Source organism: Entelurus aequoreus, linkage group LG27, assembly GCF_033978785.1.
Source record: "Entelurus aequoreus isolate RoL-2023_Sb linkage group LG27, RoL_Eaeq_v1.1, whole genome shotgun sequence".
NCBI lineage: Eukaryota > Metazoa > Chordata > Actinopteri > Syngnathiformes > Syngnathidae > Entelurus > Entelurus aequoreus.
Window position 1 is genome coordinate 12,727,927 of NC_084757.1, and position 13,473 is coordinate 12,741,399.

A 13,473-nucleotide genomic window follows, 5' to 3' on the forward strand; every position below is an offset into this window, starting at 1 on the left:
AATTGGCCTAATATACACATTTTTGTTACCAATGCAAACGTTATGAAGTCCAATGAAGCTAACGCGGTAACGAAAGTATTTTGAGTATTCATTTTCAATCATTTTCAAATCTTTTGCAGGATTCCAAACCCCGTCACACTTGCCTCAGAAAGCTGTAAGTGTTTCTTCCAGGTTCCAAAGTGACGTACACAATTTCCCCCATGTTTGCCGTGTTCAGTTTCAGACGACAGCGACTGGGGCGACGACGAGAACGAATCCTCCGTTATCAACGCCGCCGCGTTCCCCCGAGCGGCTGTGTGAGTTGTTGTTAGATTTTTCTTTCCTCTTTTTTTTGTCCTCAACGCCGTAATTTGTGCATCTGCAGGGGCAACAGCCGAGCGTTCTCCGTGTCGGACGGAGGTAAGAAACGTTGTTTACATTTTCTCATCGTAACACATTTTTCTTGGGCGTTGGAGAGGCAGCCATGGGTTAGATCATGTGACTAACCAACAGGAAGTGTTGCTTCGGCAACAGATAGTTTGACAATTTTGGCTTCTTGTCCTCGAAGGCCACTCAGACCTCTATGTCAACCAACAGTACAATAACAGTGACATCATTGCGGGTGCGACGCATGAACAGTGAGTTTACACGCTTACTTTATGCACAATTGTTTAACAATGATGAATAATGATAATATATGTATTGTGTTTTCATCAGAGCCAGAAATGAAGCCCTTCAAAAGTTGACCACGTTTTTCCAATCGCCTAAAACTGTACAGCCGACTGCCAGGTAGGCCTAAAGCAACACAATGTAACACAACGTGTCGTTGCGTTACACAGTGTAATGTATTCAAAAGTATCACGTTACACACGTTAAAGGCCTACTGAAAGCCACTACTACCAACCACGTAGCCTGATAGTTTATATATCAATGATGAAATCTTAACATTGAAACACATGCCAATACGGCCGGGTTAACTTATAAAGTGCAATTTTAAAATTCCCGCCACACTTCCGGTTGAAAAACTCCTTTGGATATGATTTATGCGCGTGACGTCACAAAAGCAACGGAAGTGGTTGGACCCCATCGGACCCGATAGAAAAGCCTCTTGTTTTCTTCGACAAAATTCCACATTATTCTGGACATCTGTGTTGGTGAATCTTTTGCAATTTGTTTAATGAACAATGGAGGCTGCAAAGAAGAACGTTGTAGGTGGGATCGATCGGTGTCTTAGCCTCAGTACAATACTATAATACAATACTATAATATCTGTGATATTTGCATTAGTGTACTGTCTTTAAGGGTTTGGGGAACGCGCATGCGCGAGTGAGTTGGCGGAGAACTTGTGTGTGTGAGCGTGAGTTTTGGCTAACAGCAGCTCGTGTATGTGTGTGCGTTACTTTTTGAACTACAACCAGTTACCGCTTTTTAATAAAGCGATTGAGCAGCGCTTCCTGGTCTGTGTGACTCCTTCTCCACTGCGGGGCATTACAATACTTACAGCAACACAACAAGGACTACTTACTACGCCTAGCCGATGCTTGCCGCCAAACCCACGGATGAAGTCCTTCGTCGTGCCGTTGATCGCTGGAATGCAGGTGAGCACGGCTGTTGATGGGTTTCTATCTTCATTTGAGAACGATGCTACGCGCTAGCTCAGTAGCTAAGTGTGTCACCGATGTATTGTCTTGGAGATAAAAGTCACTTTAAATGTCCATTTCGCGTGCTCGACTCTCATTTTCAAGAGGATATAGTATCCGAGGTGGTTTGAAATACAAATCCGTGATTCACAATAGAAAAAGGAGAGAGTACATAGTTCTGTGAGGTCTGGTTGCTAAGTTAGCTTCAATGGCGTCGTTAGCACAGCATTGTTAACCTTCGCCAGCCTGGAAAGCATTAACCGTGTATTTACATGTCCACGGTTTAATAGTATTGTTGATTTTCTATCTATCCTTCCAGTCAGAGGTTTATTTATTTAGTTTCTATCTTCATTTGAGAACGATGCTATCGCGCTAGCTCAGTAGCTAAGTGTGTCACCGATGTATTGTCTTGGAGATAAGTCAATTTAAATGTCCATTTCGCGTGCTCGACTCTCATTTTCAAGAGGATATAGTATCCGAGGTGGTTTAAAATACAAATCCGTGATTCACAATAGAAAAAGGAGAGAGTACATAGTTCTGTGAGGTCTGGTTGCTAAGTTAGCTTCAATGGTGTCGTTAGCACAGCATTGTTAACCTTCGCCAGCCTGGAAATCATTAACCGTGTATTTACATGTCCACGGTTTAATAGTATTGTTGATTTTCTATCTATTTTTCCAGTCAGAGGTTTATTTATTTAGTTTCTATCTTCATTTGAGAACGATGCTATCGCGCTAGCTCAGTAGCTAAGTGTGTCACCGATGTATTGTCTTGGAGATAAAAGTCACTTTAAATGTCCATTTCGCGTGCTCGACTCTCATTTTCAAGAGGATATAGTATCCGAGGTGGTTTGAAATACAAATCCGTGATTCACAATAGAAAAAGGAGAGAGTACATAGTTCTGTGAGGTCTGGTTGCTAAGTTAGCTTCAATGGCGTCGTTAGCACAGCATTGTTAACCTTCGCCAGCCTGGAAAGCATTAACCGTGTATTTACATGTCCACGGTTTAATAGTATTGTTGATTTTCTATCTATCCTTCCAGTCAGAGGTTTATTTATTTTGTTTCTATATGCAGTTAAAGCACGATGCTATCACGTTAGCTCACAGCTAACACAAGCATGTAACACAAGGTATACACCATGTAACACGTCATGTTACACAACGTAACATAAGGCACGAGAACGTAACAGAAGTTACTAGAGTGTGTTGCAGCGTAAAATGCAAGGACACCATATAAAACAATGTATCACGCTACACAACGCAACACACCTTAACAAAAAGGTAACACAAGGAACCACAATGTAACACAAAATACGGTATTGCAACGTATCATGTTATGTAGTGTAACGCGATACACACGTTGTGTTACACAAGTTAACCAGCGCATTAGAACGTAACACACAGTAACACAATATCACGTTACACAATGTAACAACAAAAGGTAACACCATGTAACGCAAGGTAAACACCATGTTACACAATGTTTCGGAACGCGACACAGGATAACAGAGTGTATTACAACGTAACATGCAGTAACACAATGTGTCACGCTACACAACGTAACACGCCTTAACAAAAGGTAACAGCAGAACTTTGAACAATGTATCGCATCATACAAAAATGCAACACAATGAACATTTTTATTCTATGACATTATTATAAAAAAAGTATACTCACAAATATAAAATATTGTTTTCCTTTCTGTTTCAGCGTCACTGAACGACAAACAAGTAAGTCGAGCCTCAGAATCACAATGAAAATATTTGTCCAAAATACTGAAATCCTAATTCAAAATCAACAGGGTTCTTCGCCCCCATGTAACACAATAACATGAATAAGCAAGTAACGGTCACACACAGAGCATCTTTGACTTGCGTTTTAGCAGTACAGTAGGATGGGGCTTCAAATGGCCCCACTCGTCACGGTTTACCTGACACATGAAACGTAACAAATCGGGGGGAGGGGGGGTGCACTATCCACTTTAACCGTCACAAAACACAGAGATATGATTTGAACTTAATGGAAAAGATTGAAAATAAGCTGGGGGCCGCAGGTTTTTTCAGCAATTGAACATGCAAAAATTTGCCAAAAAAGCACAATTTGAAGATGTTTTGGTGTTTAAAGAATTGAAAAAATGATCAGAGTTTACATAAATACATACCCCATTCATACAAATAATTCACTATGTCTGTTTCAGTCACTACTAGTGTTGTCCCGATACCAATATTTTGGTACCGGTACCAAAATTATTTCGATACTTTTCTAAATAAAGGGGACCACAAAAAATTGCATTATTGGCTTTATTTTAACCAAAAAAATGTAGGGTACATTAAACATATGTTTCTTATTGCAAGTTTGTCCTTAAATAAAATAGTGAACATACTAGACAACTTGTCTTTTAGTAGTAAGTAAACAAACAAAGGCTCCTAATTTAGCTGCTGACATATGCAGTAACATATTGTGTCATTTATACACCTATTATTTTGTCAACATTATTAAGGACAAGTGGTAGAAAATGAATTATTAATCTACTAGCTAATTTACTGTTAATATCTGCTTACCGGACCGGTACCTTTCAGAGGCGGTATAGTACCGAATTAGGGCTGCGACTAACGATTAATTTGATAATCGATTAATCTGTCGATTACTTCGATTAATAATCGAATAAAAGGGACAAACTACATTTCTATCCTTTCCAGTATTTTATTGGGAAAAAAACAGCATACTGGCACCATACTTATTTTGATTGTTTCTCAGCTGTTTGTACATGTTGCAGTTTATTAAAAAAAAAAAGTTTTTTAAATAAAAAAAAAATTAAAAAAATTAAAATAAAAAAGTATTGCCTCTGCGTATGCGCTTAGCATAGATCCTACGAATCGATGACAAAATTAATCGCCAACTATTTTTATAGTCGATTTTAATCGATTAGTTGTTGCAGCCCTATACCGAATATGGTTCATTAGTATCGCGGTACTATACTGATATACCGTACAAGCCTAGTCACTACAGTAATTGCAACTAGTGTACTCTATACAGTATTTACAACCTTACTAATGTTCACAGATGGTTCATCGAGTTATTTACATTATTTACACATTACTTTGGTTCATTCACACATTACGGAAAAAACGTAGTATGGCAAAGTGAAGGATCAAGATTTTAACACACATAGGTCGGAAAAAACTAAGAAAAAGGGAAAATTACTTTTGATATCGTTACAGAGATAAAATAGACGGAGAAATCACATGCCATACAACAGTAGAATGTTAAACATCTTAAAATGTGTTGTGTGGCAATTCCAACTTTGACCACAGTGTCAGTGGCTCTGTAGAGTGGCACTTTCCATCATTTTCAGCAGACTGCACTGCAAAATAATTCACCTCCCCACATTCCTCTCCGAGACCCACCCAGGAATGTTTGCCATATGAATATGTCGGTCCTTAAAAACAGCAGAGCGCTCTTGCCATATAGAGCAGTGTTTTTCAACCACTGTGCCGCGGCACACTAGTGTGCCGTGAGATACAGTCTGGTGTGCCGTGGGAGATTGTCTAGTTTCACCTATTTGGGTTAAAAATATGTTTTGCAAACCAGTAATTATAGTCTGCAAATGATGTGTTGTTGTTGGGTGTCGGTGCTGTCTAGAGCTCGGCAGAGTAACCGTGTAATACTCTTCCTTATCAGTAGGTGGCAGCCGGTAGCTAATTGCTTTGTAGATGTCGGAAACAGCGGGAGGCAGTGTGCAGGTAAAAAATGTGTCCAATGCTTAAACCAAAAATAAACAAAAGGTGAGTGCCCCTAAGAAAAGGCATTGAAGCTTAGGGAAGGCTATGCAGAACGAAACTAAAACTAAACTGGCTACAAAGTAAACAAAAACAGAATGCTGGACGACAGCAAAGACTTACTGCACAATGTACATCCCAACATGACAATCAACCATGTCCCCACAAAGAAGGATAAAAACTAAAATATTTTTGATTGCTAAAACAAAGTAGATGTGGGAAAAATTGCTCAAAGGAAGACATGAAACTGCTACAGGAAAATACCAAAAAAAGAGAAAAAGCCACCAAAATAGGAGCGCAAGACAAGAACTAAAACACTACACACAGGAAAACAGCAAAAAAGTCCAAATAAGTCAGGGCGTGATGTGACAGGTGGTGACAGTACACCTACTTTGAGACAAGAGCTATAGTGATGCATGCTTGGTTATGCTTTAAAGTCATACCCAACAATTGCAACGACGACTTTTTACTGTAAACCGAGTTTCGTTTCGTTTCGTGTGCCTCCGCATTTTCTCAACGCAAAAAATGTGCCTTGGCTCAAAAAACACTGATATAGAGGATGCACCTTGAATATTTCCTGGAGTTTTGTAGCAAAACACAAACCGAATGTAACCTTTGACCTCGGCTACCCTTCGCTTCTACTCTGTCTCAGATAGCAGTGAAGATGACTCGTCTTCTTGTTTTGACACGGCATGTTTGTCAAAGTCAGACATGTCTCCACCCACTACCACTTCAAAAACACAAAACAACTTTTCCAAGCAACTTGAAACTCATTGAACTCCTGTTGTGTGTCTGTGTGTGTGTGTGTGTGTCGCAGTAAACAAGACACACATCTGCTTGTTTGTGAGGAGCACCACTTCACATATCTGCACACAGTTTGTTGATAGCAGACTTCCCCTGGGAGGAAGAAGTGATTTGTGGAGAAACACTAAATAAAGTTTAGTTTACCGTGTATTCACTCACTAGTCATAACATTAGGTACACCTGCATGTAATCAACGCTCACGTTACTGTGATAATGTTCCATTATTGAGCTTGTACAAAACCCAAAACCAGTGGAGTTGGCACGTTGTGTAAATGGTAAATAAAAACAGAATACAATGATTTGCAAATCCTTTTCGGCTTATATTCAATTGAATAGACTGCAAAGACAAGATATTTAATGTTCCAACTGAAAAACTTATTTATTTTTTGCCAATAATCATTAACTTAGAATTTTTGCAAAAAAGTTGGCACAGGGGCATTTTTACCACTGTGTTACATGGCCTTTCTTTTTAACAACACTCAGTAAAAGTTTGGGAACTGAGGAGACACATTTTTTAAGCTTTTCAGGTGGAATTCTTTCCCATTCTTGCTTGATGTACAGCTTAAGTTGTTCAACAGTCCGGGGGTCTCCGTTGTGGTATTTTAGGCTTCATAATGCGCCACACATTTTCAATGGGAGACAGGTCAGGACTACAGGCAGGCCAGTCTAGTACCCGCACTCTTTTACTATGAAGCCATGTTGATGTAACACGTGGCTTGGCATTGTCTTGCTGAAATAAGCAGGGGCGTCTATGGTAACGTTGCTTGGATGGCAACATATGTTGCTCCAAATCCTGTATGTACCTTTCAGCATTAATGGTGCCTTCACAGATGTGTAAGTTACCCATGTCTTGGGCACTAATACACCCCCATACCATCACAGATGCTGGCTTTTCAACACTTTGCGCCTAGAACAATCCGGATGGTTCTTTTCCTCTTTGGTCCGGAGGACACGCCGTCCACAGTTTCCAAAAACAATTTGAAATGTGGATTCGTCAGACCACAGAACACTTTTCCACTTTGCATCAGTCCATCTTAGATGAGCTCGGGCCTAGAGAAGCCGGCGGCGTTTCTGGGCGTTGTTGATAAATGGCTTTGGCTTAGCATAGTAGAGTTTTAACTAGCACTTACAGATGTAGCGACCAATTGTAGTTACTGACAGTGGTTTTCTGAAGTGTTCCTTAGCCCATCTGGTGATATCCTTTACACACGGATGTCAATTTTTGATGCAGTACCGCCTGATGGATCGAAGGTCACGGGCTTAGCTGCTTACGTGCAGTGATTTCTCCAGATTCTCTGAACCTTTTGATGATATTACAGAGCGTAGATGGAGAAATCCCTAAATTTCTTGCAACAGCTGGTTGAGAAATGTTGTTCTTAAACTGTTCAACAATTTGCTCACGCATTTGTTGACAAAGTGGTGACCCTCGCCCCATCCTTGTTTGCGAATGACTGAGCATTTCACGGAAGCTGCTTTTATACCCAATCATGGCACCCACCTGTTCCCAATTAGCCTGTTCACCTGTGGAATGTTCCAAATAAGTGTTTGATGAGCATTCCTCAACTTTCTCAAGTCTTTTTTGCCACTTGTGCCAGCTTTTTTGAAACATGCAGGCATCAAATTCCAAGTTAGCTAATATTTGCAAAAAATAATTAAGTTTACCAGTTTGAACGTTTAGTATCTTGTCTTTGCAGTCTGTTCAATTGAATATAGGTTGAAAATCATTGTATTCTGTTTTTATTTACCATTTACACAACGTGCCAACCTCACTTGTTTTGTAAATTGTAAATTCCCGTTAACTTACATAATCAAAGTTACACATTTTGGCAAAAAATAGCCCGCAAAGGTCCACTGCTTAGCAGGCTGGTTCTCAGGAGGAATATTATAACGTGAGTACGGCCAATTACTGGATAATAACTGGAACGCCTCAGATTGTAAGGTCATGATGCATGTAGCTCCGCCCACTTCGAGTATAATGGAATCTTCCTGGGTTTTTTTGCGCAACGCGGCGGATGTGTTTGCTTGCAGTAATTAACTTGTGGTTGCTCCTCAGGTCTCGTACATCACGCCGAGAACGAGGTGCATCAGTAAGTATATCTGATGTGTCTGAGACAGCATTCCTGATTGATTTTATTCCCATACTTTTCAGACTTCAAGGTATTCTAATAATGTCGCAAATTGGAGATTAGTTGTTTTGATATTCCGACTTTCTTCTGGAAATTTACAGTGTTATTGCCGTACGTTGGCCATTCTCGTAACTTACGTTTTTTGTCGTAACATTCTAACTTTTCTCTCAAAATGTACAACTTCATTCATGTGCTGTTGGGACTTTTATTCGTCATACTTTTGCAACTTCATGCTTGAAACATATGGATGAGTTTCTCGTGACATTACGACTTTTTCCTCGAAGTTCACAATTTTATTCTCGTAACTTTACTGTACGCTAAACTTCACCACGATGCATTTTTCATTTTGTTGTACTTTCGTGACTCGTTTTCTTCGTACTTTTGCAACTTAATGTTCGTAACATATGGATGAGTTTCTCGTAGTATTACAAGTTTTTCTTTGAAGTTTAGGATTTTATTCTCGTACTCAAAATTTCACAACTTGATGCTGGTAACATAACCACGCATTTTCCATATTATTCCAAATTTAATCAGGAAATATACAATGTTATTGTCGTACCTTTGCCAAGACTTTTATTCTTCATACCTTTGCAACTAAATATTTATAATATTAGGATCAGTGTCTTGTGGTATTACGATTTTTTTCCTTAAAGTTTACGATTTTATTTTCCTACCTTTGAAACTTTACTGTATACTCACAACTTGATGCTGGTAACGTAGCGATGCATTTTTCATAATATTCCGACTTTCTTCTCCCAAAAACGTACAATGTTTTTCTCAAGCCTTTGCCATTCTCGTAATTTAATGTCTTTGTCGTAACATTCTGACTTTTTAACGATATAACGATGCATTTTCCATAATATTCTGACTTTCTTCAAGAAACGTACAGTTTTTCTCGTACCTTTGACATTCTCTTGACATAATTTTCTTGTATCTTTGCCATTCTCGTAACTTAAGTTATTTGTCGTAATGTTGTGACATTTTTCTTTAAATGTATGATTTCTTTCTTGTGCTTTGCACCTAAATATTTACAACATATTTTCTCGTGATATTACAAATTTTTTCTGGAGGTTTACGATTATATTTTCATACCTTTGTAAAGTTACTGCATACTCACAAATTGATGCTGGTAACATAGCGATGCATTTTTCATAATATTCCGACTTTCTTCTCCAAAAAACGTACAATGTTTTTCTCATTAATGTCTTTGTCGTAACATTCCGACTTTCTTCGAGAAATGTACAATGTTTTTTTCAAACATTTGCCATTCTCATAATATAATTTCTTTGTCGTAACATTCAAACTTTTGACGATACAACGATGCATTTCTCATAATAGCCTGACTTCTTTCTAGAAACATAATGTTTTTCTCATACCTTTGCCGTTCTCGTAACTTAAGTTATTTGTCGTAACATTCAGACTTTTTCCTTAAAACTTACAATTTCATTATTGTACTTTTGCAACGGTTATTCATCATCACTTTGCAAATATTTATAATATTAGGATGAGTTTCTCGTGGTATTACGATTTTTTTCCTTAAAGTTTACGATTTTACTTTCGTACCTTTGAAACTTTACTGTATACTCACAACTTGATGCTGGTAACGTAGCGATGCATTTTTCATAATGTTCCGACTTCCTTCTCCCAAAAACGTACAATGTTTTTCTCAAGCCTTTGCCATTCTCGTAATTTAATGTCTTTGTCGACTTTTTAACGATATAACGATGCATTTTCCATAATATTCTGACTTTCTTCAAGAAACGTAGTTTTTCTCGTACCTTTGCCCTTCTCTTGACATAATTTTCTTGCATCTTTGCCATTCTCGTAACTTAAGTTCTTTGTCGTAACGTTCTGACATTTTTCTTTAAATGTATGATTTCTTTCTTGTGCTTTTGTGACTTCTATTCTTCATACCTTTGCACCTAAATATTTAGAACATATTATCTCGTGATATTACAAATTTTTTCTGGAGGTTTACGATTTTATTTTCGTACCTTTGTAACTTTACTGCATACTCACAACTTGATGTTGGTAACATAGCGATGCATTTTTCATAATATTCCGACTTTCTTCGAGAAACGCACAATGTTTTTTTCAAACCTTTGCCATTCTAGTAATATCATTTATTTGTCGTAACATTCAAACGTTTGACGATACAATGATGCATTTTCCATAATATTCTGACTTCTTTCTAGAAAAATACTATGTTTTTTTCATACCTTCGCCGTTCTCGTAACTTAAGTTATTTGTCGTAAGATTCAGACTTTTTCCTGAAAACTTACAATTTCATTATTGTACTTTTGCAACGGTTATTCATCATACAACTTCATCCTTGTAACAATCGGATGAGTTCCTCGTAAAATTACGACTTTTTCCTCGAAGTTTCTGATTTTATTCAAACACTTTTGTGATTCGAGTGTTTACTTATAACGTTGCAATATGATGCTTGTAACATGTGTTTTTCATAGTATTCCGACTTTCTTCTGGAAATGTACAGAGTTTTTCTCGTACCTTTCCCATTCTTGTTACTTCGTTCTTTGTCTTAACATTCAGAATTTTCTCTTAAAAATTACAATTTCCTTCTTGTACCTTTGTGACTTTTATATATGGATGAGTTTCTCGTGATACTACACCTTTTTTATTCGTTTACAAAGTTTTTTGTATTGGTAGGACATTTTTGGAACGTAAATACAGAAAAGACATTCTTAAAATATTAATTCTGAGTCTAATTTTTATTTTCATTTTACAAGGTCACAGGCGAGTTCAGAACAGGATGTTTTACATCCTGAGATGCTGATATTGCCTCCTCCAGAGATGTACGCTGACGATAGCGATTAACGACTGGTAAGCACGACTTTTAATCATCGTAATCACTCCGCTGAGTGTACGCTGAGATATATTTGTTTTTGTTTATGAACAGACAAGCAAGATGGATTTTTCTTCATGCTGTGACATTTTTAAAAGCTTTTTTGAACTGTGTGGATTCATAAAGAGTGGACTTTCAGTGTACAAAGTCAGCAAGGAACTTCTTTGTGCTTTCAGTCTCAACGAAAGAACAATAAACCAATTTGAACCGTTGATTTCTAGATAAAGATGAGCTACTAAGCAAGGTGCACACAATCAGGATTGGATCTTGTCATTGTTACGAGACATCACTTACCAGTTTACAGTGTTTTCACCAGCGACAAATACATACAATGACGTTTATTATGTACTACTTCTTTCTAACCATATTATTTAGTTGCTGTCTTCCTGTTTCACCCACAGTTTAGTCCAAAATTAATCAGTAAACGTCTTTTGTTATATGATGAACATCTGATCACAAAAACCTTCTATTGGTGACAATAAATACAGTATAATGCTCAGAGGTAATCATTTTTTGTGATTCTTTTGTAATATTCCAAGTTTTTTATTTCTGTATTTTTATATGCGACTTTATATCAATTTGTCTTGAAAGCCACGACTTAATTCAACTAACAATTTATTTTGCCTGATGTCCATTTCTTGAACATTCTTACATTTGTTATCGTAATATTCCGCCATTTTTCATAAAAGTCACAATTTTATTCTTGTAATCGTTCTGCCACTGTTTTTTTTTTTACTTCTATTATTTCTACTCTATTTAGACTATTAGACTTAGACTTCCTTTTTATTCTCATTCAAATTTGAACTTTACAGCACAGATAAGAACGAAATTTCGTTACATAAGCTCATGGTAGTGCAGGATAAAAAAAACAATAAAGTGCATATATAAATAAATAAATATATATAAATAATATATATATATATATATAAAATAAACAAATATATATAAATATATATAAATAAATAAATACATATTTATAAAAAAAATTCTATCAGTCTTTAAAATTAAAACATTTTCTCAAATGTTTTAGCTTTAAGTTCGTATCTTAGGTTGTTTTCCTAACATTAAGACTTGTTTCTTTAAGCTTTATTCCCGTAACATAATTTTTAAGAAGAATATATATATATATATATATATATATATATATATATATATATATATTTTTTAAGATGAATATTTTAACTAGATCCAGTAATTTAGAACTTTATTCTTGTTTTTCTCTTAAAATTACAACAACAACAACAACAATTTTTCAAGGACATCAACATATTACGTATAAAATTACAACTTTAAAAATTTTTTACCACAGAAGTTCTTTTTTTTTTAATGTACAGCTTTATTTTCGTATTTTAACTTTTTTACAACTTTTTTCATGAGTGAATTCCTTATGAAAATCTAGAACTTTATTATGATAGTGATTTTTCTTGTAGTATACATATTTTTTCAACCATCTGATATACATTTTTATACATTTATACTACTGTAAATATTTGATTGTGCTCCTGTATCCAACCAAAATATTAGAAACTGCTACTAGCAGTTTATTTACGTTTTAATATTGGGTATTATTAAATTGTGTTTAAATGATGTACCTTCCCAGACCTCCCCTCCACACACTAAACATCACAACAAATCTCCTTAATTTTGTATGTTTGTTTATTGTTTTTTTTTTCTCAATAAATACTCATTTAAGTGCAAAAATCATAATTTCATGCAGTGCGTAACGACATAAACGCCATCAGTCAGGCAGAGACGCACACAATAATGGAGGTGTGTAGTCACAAACAAAGACGGCAATGCCCCAACACAGAAAAACACTTTGCACACGTTAGGTTGTGTATGTGATGTGTTTAAAGTTTACATGACTATACTTTGCACACATTAGATTATGTATGTTATGTGTTTCAAGTTGACTTGACTAACATGCCACTTTTGGTGCACTCAGTATGAATACTGCAAATAGGTGCAGTTGAACGTGACTTCCACTAGAGGGTGTGGTTTCCCCCACAAACAGTAAATGCACATGATGGATTTTGAGTATTTGAATAACATATTGTACGTGATTGTTAGCTAGCTAGCTTGCTCTCCTTTTCGTGAATCTGTAATAGTATTTGGGCCACAGTAAATGGGAAAAAAATATGACAGCGAAGCCGTAATGTTGAGACGCTATGAAATTGAAAATATTGGGAGAAAAAAAGTAGTAATCATCATAGATAAAACTATGATTGGTCACACCCCTTTGAGCTGCTTAGGCTAGTAGGAACAAATCGCCATATTCCAAT

General features: G+C 36.6%; 1 protein-coding gene across 3 annotated transcripts in view; it reads left to right on the plus strand.

Annotated features, from left to right (window-relative positions):
* The window catches only part of LOC133644117 (histone-lysine N-methyltransferase, H3 lysine-79 specific), a 33,806-nt gene extending 22,127 nt beyond the window's left edge, over positions 1 to 11,679 (plus strand). For all 3 annotated transcript variants that reach the window (XM_062038437.1, XM_062038436.1, XM_062038438.1), the window contains exons 12-20: positions 120 to 154; positions 218 to 296; positions 365 to 399; positions 548 to 617; positions 697 to 768; positions 3,327 to 3,346; positions 8,253 to 8,286; positions 11,076 to 11,169; positions 11,246 to 11,679. In XM_062038437.1, coding sequence (XP_061894421.1) covers positions 120 to 154; positions 218 to 296; positions 365 to 399; positions 548 to 617; positions 697 to 768; positions 3,327 to 3,346; positions 8,253 to 8,286; positions 11,076 to 11,163 — 433 coding nt within the window. In that variant the 3' untranslated portion in view covers positions 11,164 to 11,169; positions 11,246 to 11,679. The remainder of the gene's footprint in view (positions 1 to 119; positions 155 to 217; positions 297 to 364; positions 400 to 547; positions 618 to 696; positions 769 to 3,326; positions 3,347 to 8,252; positions 8,287 to 11,075; positions 11,170 to 11,245) is intronic.
* Positions 11,680 to 13,473: the final 1,794 nt, after the last annotated feature.